The sequence below is a fragment of the Protomyctophum bolini genome, assembly GCF_963924005.1.
Source record: "Protomyctophum bolini genome assembly, chromosome: 8".
NCBI lineage: Eukaryota > Metazoa > Chordata > Actinopteri > Myctophiformes > Myctophidae > Protomyctophum > Protomyctophum bolini.
The window spans coordinates 43,685,898-43,704,708 of NC_137869.1; the positions used below are offsets into that span (position 1 = coordinate 43,685,898).

The following is an 18,811-nucleotide window of genomic DNA, read 5'->3' on the forward strand; positions in this document are numbered from 1 at the left end:
CACTCGTCAATCCCTACTCACCCTGTTTAGGTGTATAGTTTTACTGAGGTTACGTTCAGGAATAAGGTTATGTTTTAGGTGTAGTTTTACTGAGGTTACGTTTAGGAATAAGGTTAGGTGTAGTTTTACTGAGGTTACGTTTAGGAATAAGGTTAGGTTTTAGGTGTAGTTTTACTGAGGTTACGTTTATGAATACCAGGTGAATACCGCCGGATTTGCTGGCGGGCCGACTGTGTTTTGGAGTATTTGTTATCAGAGTAGGACCTACTTTAAAAAGTACAGTTGACGGGCCATCTATCTCACTGTACTGTGAGACTAGGAGTAGGAAGAACCTCCACATATTTGGAATATCTAGAAAACCTCTGCTGTTCCTGATTTATAGCGGTTGCAAAACCGAGTTCAAGTTCCTGCTGTTGCCACACAGGAATTCGACTGAAATAGAAACAAAGAAGTTGATCCAGGGATGAAAGTAATTGTGACATTTTACAACAAACAAGTGAGTGTACAAATAAACACAATAATGGGTGGACCGACACAGTACAAAGTGCAACAATAGTTCACATCATTACGTAGTGGTGTAGTATGTAATATGCACATGATGACTAGGGTAAGTTATTTAGGCTTTTAATGAGTGTTATATCCCTTAACAATGCCGTCCTACTCCTAATGGTCAAATTCCTTTCCCTTTAATGATTCCTGTATTTTTAAAATAAATAAATAAAGATATATCATTTGGGCCTTCATTAAAAAAGTTATAGACATACATAGTATACTGTACAATATTGAATACTTATTTTATTTATTATTATTATTATTATTATTATTATTATAGTGGTTCTCAAAGTGGAACCAAATGGACCCGGTGGTCCTTGAAATGGAAAAGGTTTTGACGCTATATTGTAATTGTAAACGTGAAGTCCACATACCAGCTCTTGACTGAATGAGAACCGGAAGCGTTTCCAAACGTGACTGGAACCCATTCCTGGCTCCTCCATTGTCGGGTCTGGTTCCGGAACCCAACCCTTTGTAGTGATGAGAAGAGGCATTTGGTGATAAAACAATCTCTTGAGGTCTCGTCGTATCAGACTATCGTTCACCTTTTGTAAAGGAAGCGAATGGTGACGTAGTGGAAAAAACAAACACAAAGCACATTATAATAGTCTATTGTGTCTGTCGTAGTTGTCTTCTCTTCACAACGGGCGCGTAGCCAGGTGGACCGTAACTTAACCTGGAATAAATTAGATGTTTCAAAGATTGACCTCCTAATAATGGGTGGGGTTCTTCTTTGTGCTGTTTTTTTTTTTTTTTCTTTTTCAGAATTTTGACTTCTCACGCTTTTGCACTGACCGAAGGGACGTTTTTTTGATTGGCATTGCGCTGATAATTATTACCTTTTGTGTTTTTATGACGGGATACGATGAGAAGCACTGACTAATGGACAGTATAACACATCTATTTATCTATCTCTATTTATCTGTATCTCTGTATTCAACCTCTTTAACGGTTGACTTTGTGTTTCTAGGTGTACTACAAGCACAGAGACTACTGGTCGTTTGTGTGGTGTGTCCGGACCGTCAGCCCTCACCTGGCCTCCATCGTGGAACCGGTACGCAAGTGGCAAATAATTATCTCTAATTATTTTTCATGTCACATTTATTCATTCAGGAAGGTCAATTGGTGGAATAGTCTATCCCCCACCCCCCAACTCTATCTATCTATCTATCTATCTATCTATCTATCTATCTATCTATCTATCTATCTATCTATCTATCTATCTATCTATCTATCTATCTATCTATCTATCTATCTATCTATCTATCTATCTGAAAAAGTGACTAAATAGATGGCACCCTTCAGAGTGCCCCCGACCCCTCTTCTTCTCACTGTAGCGTCGCAATCCTCCTGAGGATCCTCCTTCCTTCATTATCTCCTCCAGCTATATGCTTCTGTTGTGAGGGTCAATAACCTTTGAGCCCTGGACTCCGCTCTTCCTCCGTGGTGTGTTTGGCTGGCTGTGCACCAGACTGTGTCAGCAATGCGTCATGAGCTTCTCGATGGGCTATTTTCACCGCGTGACACCGTGTGACACCCACAAGCAAGCATAGCGGGCTTCGTGGGCTTCGTGCAACAATCGTTGGGGTCTTCGCAGATCCTGTTCATGATCTACTATCTCGTGTAGACTTCCCTCTGTGTGTTTTTGAGGTGGCTAGAAGTTGTTTAGGTAGAGAAAAGGGGGAGGATAATTGGTTCTTTTTGTCTGCATACTTGAGTTCCAAGGAGTTTACGCCAACTCCCACATTACAAACAGGCGCGGTGGGAAAACATCAAGCCTACTTTACTACCCAAGTGGCTGGAAGAAACTGGAAATGCAATAGCACAGGTGTTGTAAATGTAAGTGATGTTTGAGCACTTCCCAAACTGGGTGGTACCGTAGAGAAGACAAACATTCACCCAAAGCTTTTGGAGTTAAATTCCACCACCACTAGCTAAAAATAAATTAATAATAATAATAATAATTGGGTACGTTTTTGTTTTAATGTTCTCTTTATTTTCACGGTACTGTGTGTATGGTTTCAAGGTTTTACTATAGCAGGAAATGCCAAAACACAGTACAGTAGAAAAAGAAAAAGGAATAATGACTAAAGATAAAACCATAAAGCGCAATTAAAAATCATGACTCTTCAGAACATCTATTTCAACTCTCTCTCTCTCTGTCTCTCTGTCTCTCTGTCTCTCTCTGTCTCTCCCCCCCTCCAGTTCAGTCAGCTGGAGCCAGTGTTGACCAGTGGCTTGCAGATGACCGGTGACAGCTACAAGGCCGACCGCTGGCTGCTCCACAGCCTGCAGATCCACCAGCTGTCCGCCCAGCTCAGGCCGCTGCTCAGGCACTCGGGACACACGCGCAAGTACTACAACGGTGAGGGAGTCCCTTTAGCAGCGGCCCGTTTTAATTTAATCCATTTACCAGTAGACCCGAGGACGATTCTACAAAATGTCTTCTAAAATCCTGACGGTTTTCTGAAAAGCCCCATGGCAGTCGTTCTCAAACATTGTCATGTCAAGGACCCCCAGACATATATGTAATTGGCCGCCGACCCCCATCTGAAAATATGGTCCTAAATATGGTCCTATACTTCATTGCTGTAGTATTAGTCCATGGGCCATATGAGATGTGACAATACCGAAAGGTGGCAAAGGCTACTTATCATTTTTGAGAAGCTCTATGTCTGTAGATAATATTTTGGTATGATAACCCTTCCTAAGTGGTAGCTAAATTGGTGTTATCAGCTGATAAAGGTACCCTCCCCCATAAAAAAATACCATTTTAGATACAGGTGCATATCGTGATATTGGCTCATTTTCAGGACATATGTCAATATGGTTTGCTATAGTGTTTGCAATCATTTTGAAGAGGACACTTTAAGCTTTCATTCAAGCCCTTTTGTGTGTATGTGGGACAAGTACAGTGGTTACCAGTGCTCTTCAAACTTAGAATAAAACATTTTTTTACACAATATTTTCCTAAATCATATTCTTTCTTTTAGTTCTGTGCCATCAAGAAACATCAGTGACACAAAACACAGAATCTGGAATACTGATATGACTCTAAGGATTCAGGAAATGTATAATTTACCTACAATATTTTGTTCTAGGGGGGTGATTTTCAGCTTTATATTAAGCAATCAGTTTTAATGTGATCAGACCATGCAGCAGATTAAGTCAATATATCATAAGAATCGTTCACTTGATGATACAAGCACCAAATTTGGCACACAAGTGCTTCAGAACCTACTCTCTCAGAAAAGTACGTTGTCCACTTAAAAAAAAAATGGCCACCTTTTTTCAAGATGGCCGCCTTTCAAAATGGTTTTAAACAGTGTTTGAACTATAGTTTGATTGAATAATCCTATTGTGATGGCCTATACATCAAAATGTATGTTTCTGAGTATGAGAAATCCAATTCTGCATTTAGCAAATCAAAATTATTTAATATTATGATGATACAATGGGAATTAAACGATAAAATGGGGCAGATTAAGTCCATATTCCATAATAATCCTTCACGTGGTGGTACAAGCATCAGATTTGGCACAATTGATGTCCAGGATGTACTTCCTAAAAAAAGTACGTTATCCAGCTGAAAATCCAAGATGGCCGCCAGTTTACAAGATGGCCACCTCGTCAAATGTAGAACTTTAATGAACAGAAATGTGTGATCCACACATTGCTCCAAACATCAACATGAATATATTCTGACTGGAAGAACTCAATGGTGTCAATTTAATTCCAATATGGCCGCCAGTTTTTAAGATGCAACTCAAAATTTGCGTTTTCGGAAGCTGTCCGATCACAGATATTGTTGAAAGGCAACATCATCATTCATTGAAATGCTGTGATCAAGCTTTATTGGTTTTTAATTGTGTATATAAAAGTGATGTCAAAGCACAACCAGGGGCCTATTTCACGTAACTTGGATTAGCGATTAAACCCGGATTTAACAGATATTCTGGTTTATTATAGCCTGGATCAGCGATTAACCGGTTTCATGAAAACTGGTTAATCTTGCCAAATTAACTTGGCCAGTTAACCTGGATATGTTGAGGCTTGATTCGGTTTCATGAAAGCAATGCCACATTAGTTCCCATGGAAAATAATTATTTGGACTTAACCTGCTCCGGACCAGGCTAACAGCCAGGTTTAACCTAATCCTGATGTCTTTACTGTTCATTATAAGCAGTCAATCTGATCACAAACCAATGATGTTTTCCACACTTATTCAATTATTATGGGTTTATGTTGCCTTATTTTTATCGGTCTGCATTAAAGGACTAATTTAAGCACTATAGAAAATCAAAGAACCAAAATATACGTATAGGCTACACAACTTCATGACAGCTTGTGAGCTTGTAGATCAGCTACTTTTGGTGAATAGGTTTGCTGTCGTGCAAGTGGTTAAGAATATATTATATATATATATTTTTTTTTTATAAAAGTGAAAACCACTAAATATTACCATTACTCATTGTTTTACAACATATTACCATTTTAACGTTTCACCCACTATTGAACCCTTGACCCACGGTTCACCAGTCTTGTCGAAGTTACTCGACAAGATCATTGTGATCCTGGCTCGCTAAATCCACCCATTCTTAGCCTCGCTTGGCTTTAGTGGAACGGAATAAACCAGGCTGTACAGAACAGGATTTAACAAGCCTGGTTTTGGTTTAAACTCAGCATGGGGTCCAGTGTCTGCTTGTAGCGTACTAGCTGTAGTTGTGGTTTACTAACTGTTGTAGTGGTGTACTCACTGTAGTTTGTAGTATACTTTAGTGTCTAAATATTAATAATAATAATATTAAGCCCCTGTATATATATATATAAACTAGAAGTTAAGTTAGTTGTAGTATTGTAGTTAGATAGCCGCACCTGAATTGACAGGATGTGTCAGTGTGGGAGAGCTGAGACAAGGATAACAGGGATTCAGTTACCTGGATGGTGTACAGATCGCACAGGACTTGCACTGGATGAACGGTCGTGCTAGGTGTAGGGCACCAGATGAATGGTCGTGCTAGGTGTAGGGCACCAGATGAATGGTCAGGCTAGGTGTAGGGCACCAGATGAATGGTCAGGCTAGGTGTAGGCCTGTAGGGCACCAGATGAATGGTCGTGCTAGGTGTAGGGCACCAGATGAGTGGTCAGGCTAGGTGTAGGGCACCAGATGAATGGTCGTGCTAGGTGTAGGGCACCAGATGAATGGTCAGGCTAGGTGTAGGGCACCAGATGAATGGTCAGGCTAGGTGTAGGGCACCAGAGGAATGGTCGTGCTAGGTTTAGGGCACCAGATGAATGGTCAGGCTAGGTGTAGGGCACCAGATGAATGGTCGTGCTAGGTGTAGGGCACCAGATGAATGGTCAGGCTAGGTGTAGGGCACCAGATGAATGGTCAGGCTAGGTGTAGGGCACCAGATGAATGGTCAGGCTAGGTGTAGGGCACCAGATGAATGGTCAGGCTAGGTGTAGGGCACCAGATGAATGGTCGTGCTAGGTGTAGGGCACCAGATGAATGGTCAGGCTAGGTGTAGGGCACCAGATGAATGGTCAGGCTAGGTGTAGGGCACCAGATGAATGGTCAGGCTAGGTGTAGGGCACCAGATGAATGGTCGTGCTAGGTGTAGGGCACCAGATGAATGGTCAGGCTAGGTGTAGGGCACCAGATGAATGGTCAGGCTAGGTGTAGGGCACCAGATGAATGGTCAGGCTAGGTGTAGGGCACCAGATGAATGGTCAGGCTAGGTGTAGGGCACCAGATGAATGGTCAGGCTAGGTGTAGGGCACCAGGTGCTTCAACCTAGAAGCATCCCATATTTCAATGTGCTTTGATGTTTTCTACGGTTGGGTGGTAAAAGGATCTAGCCCTCAGCCTTTAACCGTATAACACAAGATGTTCCGCTACTAAAACTGATTGGAGGAAGTGTTTCCTCTGTCAAACAGATACGAAAGTTGAAGTTGAAGTCTTCCCGTATTTCAGGCAATACACCTGTGCTGCCCATCATGTTAGACTCATCCAGATTGGATGATGGAGGTGGCAGTGAGGATACATTGAGGCAAAACAGTACAAAGTATCACAAAAGATTTCGGGCAAATGTTTAGCAACTGAAACTCCAGCATTCCTCTAATAGAGCAGCTGATTGAGATGCTGCCACATGGAAAACGTTTTCGCAGTCTCGAAGCCACTGGAAATAGACGCAAATAAGCTTCTTTCCCCAAACAATCAGATACATGAACGAACTAATAAGAACCAAGGATAAAGTTTACCTAACTTTGCTACTACAGGGAAACATGCACATCTACATATGTAATGTTACTTGTTACTTTGTTGCTTGAATATTATTCTATCTATGCCACTGCATTGTCTGTAAGGAAGCCAAACAAAAATAAGTTTTACTCTTGTGTACCTGTACACAAGATGTAACAACAAAGTCCAACCTTGAACCATGATCTAGGTTCAAGCATCTGGTGCCCTACACCTAGCACGACTGTTCATCCAGTGCCATTTAAGTCCTGTAGGATCTGACACCATCCAGGTAACTGAAGCCACACTGGCACATCTTGTCAATTCAGGTGCGGCTATCAACTACAATACTACAACTAACTAAACTTCTAGTGGAGATATATACAGGGGCTAATTAGCATTTAGGACACTAAAGTATACAACAAACTACAGTGAGTACACTACAACAGCTAGTACGCTACAAGCAGACACTGAACCCCATGCTGAGTCTCACAGCAGTGATGTCACCAGTATGTCCTCATGGCTGTGCTTTGACATCACTCTTATATACAACATTACAAACCAATAGAGCTTGATCACAGCATTTCAATGCATGATCAACAAATGATGTTGCCCTTCAACAATATCTATGATCAGATAGCTTCCGAAAAAGCTAATTTTGAGACCCGTAATAGCTGCATCTTGCAAACTGGCGGCCATATTGGAATTGAAGTCCAACACCATTGAGTTCTTACAGTCAGAATACATTCATTTTCATGAATGATCCATACTTGGATCATTCACACATTTAAATTCTACTTCGAAAACCTTTTTATTGTTTTGTTTTTTTGCATTTGACGAGGCGGCCATCTTGAAAACTGGCAGCTGGATAACGTGCTTTTCATAGAAAGGACATCCTGGACATCATGTGTTCCAAATTTGGTGCTTGTATCACCAAGTTAAAGATTCTTATGGAATATTGACTTATCTCCGTATCTGCCCCACTTTATCGTTTAATTCCCATTGTATCATCATAATATTAAATAATTTTGATATGCTAAATGCAGAATTGGATTTATCATACCCAGAAACATACATTTCGATGTATAGGCCATCACAATAGGATTATTCAATCAAACTATAGTTCAAACACTGTTTAAAACCATTTTGAAAGGCGGCCATCTTGAAAAATGGTGGCCATTTTCTTTTTTTTAAGTAGACAACGTACTTTTCTGAGAGAGTAGGTTCTGAAGCACTTGTGTGCCAAATTTGGTGCTTGTATCATCAAGTGAACGATTCTTATGATATATTGACTTAATCTGCTGCAATTATGGTCTGATCACATTAAAACTGATTGCTTAATATAAAGCTGAAAATCACCCCCCTAGAACAAAATATTGAAGGTAAATTATACATTTCCTGAATCCTTAGAGTCATATCAGTATTCCAGATTCTGTGTTTTGTGTCACTGATGTTTCTTGATGGCACAGAACTAAAAGAAAGAATATGATTTAGGAAAATATTGTGTAAAAAATGTTTTATTCTAAGTTTGAAGAGCACTGGTAACCACTGTACTTGTCCCACATACACACAAAAGGGCTTGAATGAAAGCTTAAAGTGTCCTCTTCAAAATGATTGCAAACACTATAGCAAACCATATTGACATATGTCCTGAAAATGAGCCAATATCACGATATGCACCTGTATCTAAAATGGCATTTTTTATGGGGGAGGGTACCTTTATCAGCTGATAACACCAATTTAGCTACCACTTAGGAAGGGTTATCATACCAAAATATTATCTACAGACATAGAGCTTCTCAAAAATGATAAGTAGCCTTTGCCACCTTTCGGTATTGTCACATCTCATATGGCCCATGGACTATATAGCGTGTTCAGTAACGGTGTCAAATAGCTCCATATTGTGATGGTATTCATTGCTGTAGTATAGACTAGTGTTCAGTAACGGTGTCAAATAGCTCCATATTGTGATGGTATTCATTGCTGTAGTATAGACTAGTGTTCAGTAACGGTGTCAAATAGCTCCATATTGTGATGGCATTCATTGCTGTAGTATAGACTAGTGTTCAGTAACAGTGTCAAATAGCTCCATATTGTGATGGCATTCATTGCTGTAGTATAGCGTGTTCAGTAACGGTGTTATATAGCTCCATATTGTGATGGTATTCATTGCTGTAGTATAGAGAGTGTTCAGTAACAGTGTTAAATAGCTCCATATTGTGATGGTATTCATTGCTGTAGTATAGAGAGTGTTCAGTAACAGTGTTAAATAGCTCCATATTGTGATGGTATTCATTGCTGTAGTATAGAGTGTTGAGTAACAGTGTTAAATATGTCCATATTGTGACAGCACAGCACTCATTGCTATAGACTAGTGTTAGTTCAGTCAGTAACAGTGTTAAATAGCTCCATATTGTGATGGTATTCATTGCTGTAGTATAGAGTGTTCAGTAACAGTGTTAAATAGGTCCATATTGTGACAGCACTCGTTGCTACAGAGTGTTTGTTCAGTAAATCACTAAACGGTAAATACATTTTCCAGGTCAGGATATCAATTTTATCCAATCAGGCGAGATAACTAAACCACAGGATACCGGATAATGAAGTTGATTTGGAAGTGATGACACAGAGAAATGAGCAGATAAAATCTGAACTCGAGGGGGTTCCCAGGTGGTCCCCAGCGAAATGACCGAGAGTTGGTAACCACATGGACCCTTATAGATTTTTAACTCTTGAGAGAGTACAATGGTTTCATTTTTACGCTCTCAAGAGGTAAATTATTGTTAACCCATTTAGACCTGGCGACGATTCTACAAATGTCTTCTAAATCCTGACTGTTTTCTTGAAAAAGCTGTTTTTTGATGTCAGTCGTTCTCAAACACTTTCATGCTTCTTCAAAAATAGCAGACGTACAAGCTCGTAGCGCGCCACTCGGTGGCGCGCTATGAGCTTGTAAATCTGCTATTTTTCAATAGCTAAAGCATAACACAATGCTAACACCAAAAGGGGTTCCAACCCATGGGAAATGGGTTAAACATCTGCATTATTTAATTTACAAGTAATCTACAGTACACAATTTGTAGAATATAGAAGAGTTGTTAAATTGATCAACGTTTGCCTGTTATCTCTCCTAATGGTACCAACATCAATACAGCATAGAATTGTGGTTCAAAATCTTATCTAACGACAACAAAATGTTCTTTAGTTTTGGGTCTGAGAGGCTAAATCTCGTCAAATGGTGGTCCGTGGCTCAAATGCAGAATACACAATGGACCTTGATGTGAAAAGGGTTGAAAACCACACATGAGGGGTGAGAGAAAGGGACACAGACTATGCTGAGTGGTGGAGGGTTGGAAATGGATTAAATCTTTAGAAAATCCCAAAAATTTGATCAAGCCGCCTCGAACTATAATCTAATTATACATTTTCTGAATGTAATCCGGTGTAATTATGGTCGGTAATCTTTCATAATCAGATTGTGTGATCCTGAGGACACGATTTAGTCAACCGTGAGAACGGAACATGGGGGCCGGACTGTTTTATCATCCACTGTTTTTTTATTTTTTTAAAGAGAGAAAAAAACACACAGTTCTCAACGGGTCTGAAAAGTAAGGCCCGTCACTAACTAGGCATCAACATTTGCCATAATTTCAGGCCCGAAACCACCTCCAAAAGTGTTCTTATAATGCGCTTAATGTCCGCAAAGTCACCCGGTCGCCGATTTTGGATTGGAGTTTTGGCCATTTTTGGCAGTTCTTTTTTTAATAACAGGCTAGGAAGGTCGGACGGCTCACTTTGAGCTGCCGTTGGCCTTAGCGTTCGGCCGGTAGGGGGGGGGGGGGGGGGCAGTGATAATTGATTTATTCAATGCATTACGTCAATGATTACGTCATATGGCAGCCACGTCCCATATGGGATTTCTAATGTTTGTTCAGAGCACTTGTGACGTAAATCACTTGCCAGCCAATTCTATGGACTTTAATGTTTGTTTTAGGGGCGCTAAATGACGACGTAAAACATCACATGGCCGATATATAAATCAAGTGGCCGCGCCCTCACGTTCAATCTTTATTCGAATTCGGATTCGGTAAAAATCTGGCTCAGCCCGAGTATAATTTAATTGGCATACATTTCCGGCCCAGCCTGGACCCAAAAAACATCGGCTCTGGTATGGTCGGGTTCGGCCAGAATCTGAGAAGTCTAAACACATTGGGCTATATCTTAATTGCACCACCCCTTAACTCTAATTTGCCATGTTTTACTATTTAACCCATTCTGACCTGAGATCAGATTCATACGAGGTTTCCACTGGACACACACTGGTCTGATTAACCCATTCTGACCTGAGATCAGATTCTAAAAATGTCAGTCGCTCTTCGATTTTTCAAAAAATAGCAGACCTACAAGCTCGTAGCGCGCCACTCGGTGGCGCGCTATGAGCTTGTAGATCTGCTATTTTTCAATAGCTAAAGCATAACATGATGCCAACACCAAAATGGGTGCCCGGTCAGAATGGGTTAAAAAAACAAAACATCTTAAAATCGTTCAAATAGCCGATCTACAAGCTCACAATGTCTCGATGTAGATCGGGTAAGTTGAACTATTTTAAAATGTTTTTCAAAATAGTCAAAAAATAAAACTAATAAAGCAAATACGTTTAGGGATAAGGGTGGCGCAAGACGGAGCCCACTGTCTTTCTACTCCACACTTTCTGTTTTCTCTCAATTTATCTGTGCCTCTCTTTCCGTTTCTGTCTCTGTGTCTCTCTGTTTCTGTCACTCTGTGTGTCTCTCTCTCTCTCTCTCTCTCTCTCTCTCTCTCTGTCTCTGTCTCTGTCTGTGTGTCTCTCTCTCAGAGGAGGCCTTTCTGCTGAGCGAGCCCCATGTGACGGCTATGTTCCAGTGTCTGGAGGCCGTCGAGCAGAACAACCCCAGGCTGCTCGCTTTGGTGGACACTGTCGGGGTAAGGACACGTGCACACACACACACACACACACACACACTCACTCACACACACACACACACACACACACACGCACACACACACACACACTCCACTACTGAACGTCTTGAATTGCCTTCCGCACAGCTGTCCCCGCTGAAGAGTCCGCCGTGTCTCGGTGGCCTGCTGAAGAGCCAGAGCCTCAGCGTGCTGCCGGGGTCAGGAGGCCACCCCCAACCCCACCACCACCACCAGGGGGGTCCCCGGGGGGGAGAGGAGCCCCCCCTGAACCGCAGGCTCACCACCTCCAACTGCTCCCTGCGAGAGACGGGCACCCACACCACCACCACCCCACAAACCACCCACACCGGCACCCATACCACCACCCCACAAACCACCAGCAGCAGCAACGTCTGTGCCGCCACCACCACCACCACCACCACCACCAGTACAGCTGTCTCCTCCCAAAACAGCACCCCCCCTGTTGGTAAGGAGTAAAACTACATGTTTTTATTTTTTTAGTACTTCTAAAGCAGTAGCCTGGAACTCACCTATGCTTTTTATGGCATGGGCTTAGCTCCCGGGAAGGATCCGCCGGGAGAAACTATGCGCAGCTGCGCGACATGAGACTAATTACTAACACCGGGGCTCCACCGGGCGCGTCACCGTCGCGTCTCCGTCACAGAATGTTCCCTTTTTTAATCAATGAAGGGTGGCTCCACTGCCCGCGTTGCGTCGCGTCTCGTTTAATTTCAAGCACCCCCAGTTTGACATGCATTAGTCTACAGACCGCCGTATAATGGCATTTCTATCTCAGGGGCCCCAATTTAAATAGTAAAATCAATGTTAATTTAACTAATTTAACTAATTTAATGATTCCATTTGTACAGTCTCAAGAGTTACAGACCCATAAGGGTACATTAAGGTTCCAAACTATCATTTAGCTGGGGACCCCCTGGAACTCTCTCAAGGACCCCTGGGGGTCCCCGGACCCCACTTTGGGAACCACTGTTCTAACCCATGTTGGGCGGGGAACCCCTTTTGGTGTTTTAACTAAGCATTATGTAATACTTTAGCTATTGAAAAATAGCAGATCTACAAGCTCATAGCGCGTCACCGAGTGGCGCGCTACGAGCTTGTAGATATGCTATTTTTGAAAAATCGGCAAAATGCGGCAAAAGAATCTTTGAATATATATTCTTTCAGAGATTTTTCCGACGTCAGGCCTAAATGGGCTAAAGGAGTATTCGTGCTCCAGTTAGCTATATAAAAATAGCAGATCTACAAGATCATAGCGCGGCACAGAGTGCCGAGCAACGAGCTTGTAGGTCTGCTATTTTAGAAAAAACATGAAAATGTGGCACAAACCTTGAAGGTATATTCTTTCAGAGTGAACGTTTTTAACTTTGCTTCTGCAGAGGGGTTCCTGGAACTACATATTTTCACTGAGGGTCAGCCGCCAATTACATATAATTTGTGGGGACCTTGACATGAAATATTGAGCACCACTGAATATAGAAACATAGGTATAGACATTTTTCGACGTCGACGTCAGGCCTAAATGGGTTAAAGTTAAACTGGAGTAGTAATAGGCCATTATTCATTGTAATACCTATCAATGTGAATATTGTTCTGAAAAGGAGAACAGAATTATGTCTTTGTTTCATATGTTGTTAGCTACAGGTTCAGGTTCATGAATTTATTTGTTTGTCCCCGAGGCGATTTGGTTTTAGAGCAAAGCATAACACGAAACACAAAAACACAGTAAAAAAGGCACATGGTACACATGGAACAATAAAACAGGATGGCAGTTCAAGGTATCGGTGTAACATTGAAATTCATAACATTTTCAGAACAGTTGTATAAAGAATTCATACAAGCGAGTCAGGTGACAAGTTACCTCGGCATTTAGAGCCTGGATAGACCCAGGCACGAAGGAGAACTTATACCTATGGCTGCGTATTAAATTTGAATACTTTATTGGTCAGAAATGTAAACAGTCTGTGGCACAGCAAGACATTAAGGCTAAAAGGATGACACAAAGCCCCGGTGGACTTGTTTCCATTATGGTCCCACGTATTCCATTCATCAACATGGCATCAACGATCCTTGTGTAAAAGCGGATCTGATATATATACTGTAAGTCAGAGCTCTGTTTTAATATTTACTAGACGTCTCAAATGTGGGTGTCAGGACTCTGTTCTGTATGTGGACTTTTAGGTTCTGAGTAAAGCAACGGTAAAACGGGGCTGTCACGATTCCAAATTTAAGATGGTGATTTAAATGTCACACAAATATTTGCGATTGACAATTTAATTGTGTGGGTTTTTTTTTTGCATTGAACATGGGAACGTTACAATTTGTTTGCCTTTTAGGCTTTGTAACAGATTGCACAGGGCAGATATGACGAATAACTTCAATATGCAAAGAAATCACTGACGCATTTAATATATATTTTTCTTTCGAAAAAATCTACAAAATAGCGGAAATAAGCTTACAGGAAAGGAAAAGAAAATTACGTTTTACGACGATTATCTCAGAAACAATTGTGATTAAACGATTATGTATTAATTGTGACAGGCCTAACGGTAGAGGAAAAAAAAGATTTTGATGTCAACTGGTTAAAGGACCACTTCACCACTTTTCGACCTATCTTCATATAATAGGACCTCACTAATAATCACGATAAAATGGTACAATTTCTTTCTACTCAGTCTGTTTCTCATAGGAGGGCTGTGGCAGTTCAGAAACTGTCCTCCAGTGACATCATCAATAGGGAATTCAAGCTAATAGAAACTGCAGGCTTTCTAGTCCTGAAAAGTTGCAATGCGAAAATGGAAGCCATCATTCTCACAATAATAAACATCTAAACATTTTGGTAATATCTTGTTTAAAAAAAAAAATCTGCCTAACGATGATGTCACTGGTGGACGGGTTTCTGAACTGCCCAAAGCCCCTTCCTATGAGACACAGACTGAGTAGAAACGAATTGTGCAAATTTAGCATGATTATTAGTGAGGACCTATTCAATGAAGATATGTTGAAAAGTGGTGAAGTGGTCCTTTAAACTGTAACCAACAGAGAGGGAGTGATTGTGGATACGAATACAGCATTGTGTGTGTGTGTGTGTGTGTGTGTGTGTGTGTGTGTGAGAGACACTTAGCGAGCGCACAGTAGCCTGATTGTTCACAGACATGGTCCGTTACTGAAGAATGTGTTGCTCTAGAGCGTTCAAAATGCCGGCCTCACAGCGGACCGTGTTCAGCACGCCGCCGCGCGCGCGCGCACACACACACTAGCGTCGGGCGTTTTCTTTTTTCACAAATCGAATTTTAACGACGAGAGAGCCCTCTCTGTCCCAGCTGACGATGGGAGAGAAAAGAGAGCGAGGGGTGAGTCGTCAGGGCTATACCCCCTAGCAACCATCTACCGGTGCTGTGTTTGAGCACAAACGTTAATTAGTAATTAGCATGAATGCTTCGTTTGGGAACTCGACAGTGCACAGTGGACTCGGGGGCCGTGCTTCTGACCACAGCGTCTTTAGGTTTAACCGTTTTCAGAAAAACCCTATGTTTCCATGTCAGTCGTTTCTCAAACATTTTAATGTCAAGGACGGACCCCCAAAAATAATAATTGGCCGCCAGCCCCCCCGTCTGAAAATGTGTCGTTCCCGGGACCCCACCAGAAGCAAAGATTTGAGTTAAAAAAAAACGCTCTGAAAGAATATATATTCAAGGATTTTGCACCACATTTTCACCGCTGCTACGAGCTTGTAGATATCAAACAGCTAAACTATAACCTAATGCTTAAAACACCAAAAGGGGTTCCCGTTCCGTTTAGACAGGCGTTCTCCACCTTTTTTGCTGGGGGGACCCCCGGAAATGTCTCGCGACCCTTTTTGAGTTTTTATTGATTTCAAAGATGCAAAGCTACACAGCATACTTGTAGCTTTGTATAGGACAAAAATACAGATTATTTTTTTCCCCCGCACACACATGACGTAAATTCCCCCATTCGTTTGTCAATGGCATTTAAAATGTTTGTGTCAGGACAAAAAATCTACACTATAGCTGAATATAGGAGCCCTACAAAAACGACCCCCCTCCTTACTAACCTGTGGAAAAGGCCAGCTCAAATATACTACTGCGCTGAGGTCATGCTGACCTCCTCAATTAAGAACTGTTGGCTCAGGCAGAGGGCAAATTGACCCTATAGCCTATCCCTGCTGTATTCTCAATTAGTGAGCACCTGTTGTATCCACCCTAACCCATCGTCAAACGTTGTCTTCCAGATCCTGCCAGCAGCACCCTGGGAGCTCCCTGGGTGTGTGTCTCCCGGCCCGCGGAGAGCCAACGGGGCGTGACCCCTCCCCCTCACCCCGGCCCCTCCTCCCCCTCGCCCGTCCCGCGCGTCTCCCTGACAGAGTGCCCCTCGCCGCCGCCACCCCCCGACCCCGAGGCAGGAGGAGGAGGAGGAGGAGGCGGCGGGGGGGTGGACTCGGGCGACGGCGACTACGACGACGGCCCAGAGTACCTGGCCATCGGCAACCTGGGCCAACGGAACCGGAGCCGCGGCGGCAGTGGCGGTGGCGGCGGCGACGACTCCCGGAGCTCCACCCCGTGCAGCGAGCAGGGGGCGGAGCCCCAGGGAAGGCGGAAGAGCTCCCTGGCCGTCCCTCATGGCCCGCCCCCTCCGAGGCGCTCCTCCTACTCTGAGGGCCAGCGGTCGGCGGTGGCGGCGGCGACGGGGGGGGGCCCGGGGGGCCGCGGAGTAGGGGGGATGCCCCGGGGTCACATCCGCTCGCTGTCCGACGGGGTCAGTCAGAAAAGCAGACGCGGTGAGTCAGTCGACCCAGTGTCGTGGTCGTAAATGTGTAAAAAGTGTTCGAGTGCATTTGTTTTGAGGTGCATTTTGCTTTAGTGGAGTGCAATTCCAATGTTCGGTATACTTTTACTTACTACTCCCCGCTACGTCTCGCTATACTCGAGCGAGAATTTCTACTGTGTAGTTTGGGTTGTCCTCTTATTAGGGCAACCACGTGTTTCCAAAATGTGAAGGCTAAGGGGTCAGGTGGTGAACACGCTTACCACTTTGTTGTATGATAAATAAAATAGGGAAAAAGTAGCTGATCTCCAAGTCACAGTTTGGCTATAGTTGCTGTTGAAAGTTTGCTAAAGATATAGCTAGCTAGAGGTGCTCCTAGGTTGAAAGGTTACGGTTGGGAAGCGGCTTGTGTTGTGTCAGTGGGTGGAGAGAGACTGATGGGACGTTCTTTTTTTAGAACTGAAGATGTCGTCATTATTCGTTGTGCAAACTGAAATCTCACTCACGGATTGACGTTCTCAGTCACCACGGCTGGTTTCAGTCATTTTAGACTCCATAGACGTCAGCATAAGTTGCTCCTAGATTCCATAGACGTCAGCATAAGTGGCCCCTAGATTCCATAGAACTCAGCATAAGTGGCCCCTAGATTCCATAGAACTCGGCATAAGTGGCCCCTAGATTCCATAGAAATCAGCATAAGTGGCTTCTAGATTCCATAAAAGTCAGCATAAGTGGCTTCTATATTTTCATAGAAGTCAGCATAAGTGCATGCTATGCACCGAAAATAGGGTGGGGGGGCGGGTGGGGAGTTATGGAGGTCCTTGAAGTGAAAAGGTTCGAGAGCCACCGGTATTGTAATAGTTTAGCAGACATGACATGAAGTCCACATAACCAGCTCTGGACAGATCGGAAACGGTTCCAAAATAAACCTCTTATAATCCCTCCTCCTAATGGTACTGCTGTTATAACGGACCCTTTCCTTTGGCTTTTGAGGTGTAACCGTACTCTTCCTCCTCTGAATCTCCCTCTGTCCCCTGTCTTTTCCTACATCTATCTATTTCTCAATCTCTTTATCTGTCTGCGCAAAAGGAGGCGGGCACCGGAAAATCACCATAATAATTGAGGACCCCATAGCAGGTTGTTCCGTGCAGTTCTACTGTAAATCCATTGTCACGCAAACTTCCCTTTTGCATTTGATACCACGATACATCACCGCCCCGCCCCCCCCCACATCTCTCTCTGACGGAGAAAAGCTTTTTTTGGTTCCTCATTTTGTGCCCGTTTTGTGTCCATTTCAGTTCCCGGTTGCTCTTCCTGTTTTTGGTTTGGTTTGTTTGGTGAAGTCAAGATGAGACGATGTCCAGTGATGTGCTGTGTTTGTTTCCATGCACGCTCATATGTTTTGGTTTTAGTTTTTTCATATTGTGTCGGGCAGAAACCTCTTTATCTCCATATCTTTCGTGTGTTTTAGATAGCGCCCTACTTGGTCATACTACAGCAGGGTTCCCCAATACATTTTCCTCAAGGGCCATATTTTGACTAGCGTACGCGTACGCACGCACGCGTGAGGTCAACGTCGTGCCCTGAAAATTAATTTTCATTTGAAAAGGATGCCCAGTTTGACATGCATAGGCTACTGACCCCCATGCAATGCCATTTTATATCTGGGACCCCTCCTATTGGGGGAACCCTGTACTACAGCGTCACACAAAAGCGTCGAAAGGAGCATATCCGCAAGCTGGAAAACACGACACGTTTTGGAGCTTGTCGAGCTGCTACTTTTGCTATTTTCTTTTAATGCAGTGGTTCCCAAAGTGGGGTCCGGGGGACCCCTAGGGGTCCTTGAGAGAGTTCTAGGGGGTCCGCAGCTAAATGATAATTTAATAGGAACCAAATGGACCCTTATGGGTCTGTAACTCAGAGAGCATACAAATGGAACCAAACAGACCTGTTACATTTACTTTGATTTTACAATATAAACTGGGGTCCCAGGGATAGAAATGCCATTAAATAATCCTAATTCATGTCAAACTGGGGGTCCTTGAAATAGAGCGTATGCGCATGCTTAAAGTGAATGGCACATCGAGTGGCAAAGCAACAGGCAAAGTGAGTTTAATATTGTTTAATGTTGTTTAATGCAATCAGATAGGACTTTTCTGTGTGGATGTATATGGGCTGTCAAGGCCAGAAAGTAGTTTTTTTGCCTCTCAGTAGGCGTTCCCGGCATAACTTCCAGCTTTGATGGTGATGTCA

General features: G+C 43.0%; 1 protein-coding gene across 2 annotated transcripts in view; it reads left to right on the forward strand.

Moving 5' to 3' along the window:
- rubcn (rubicon autophagy regulator) overlaps window positions 1-18,811 on the forward strand; it is a 473,816-nt gene that overhangs the window by 425,224 nt on the left and 29,781 nt on the right. For both annotated transcript variants that reach the window (XM_080770244.1, XM_080770245.1), the window contains exons 4-8: window positions 1,523-1,606; window positions 2,758-2,917; window positions 11,649-11,755; window positions 11,882-12,221; window positions 16,026-16,571. In XM_080770244.1, coding sequence (XP_080626370.1) covers window positions 1,523-1,606; window positions 2,758-2,917; window positions 11,649-11,755; window positions 11,882-12,221; window positions 16,026-16,571 — 1,237 coding nt within the window. The remainder of the gene's footprint in view (window positions 1-1,522; window positions 1,607-2,757; window positions 2,918-11,648; window positions 11,756-11,881; window positions 12,222-16,025; window positions 16,572-18,811) is intronic.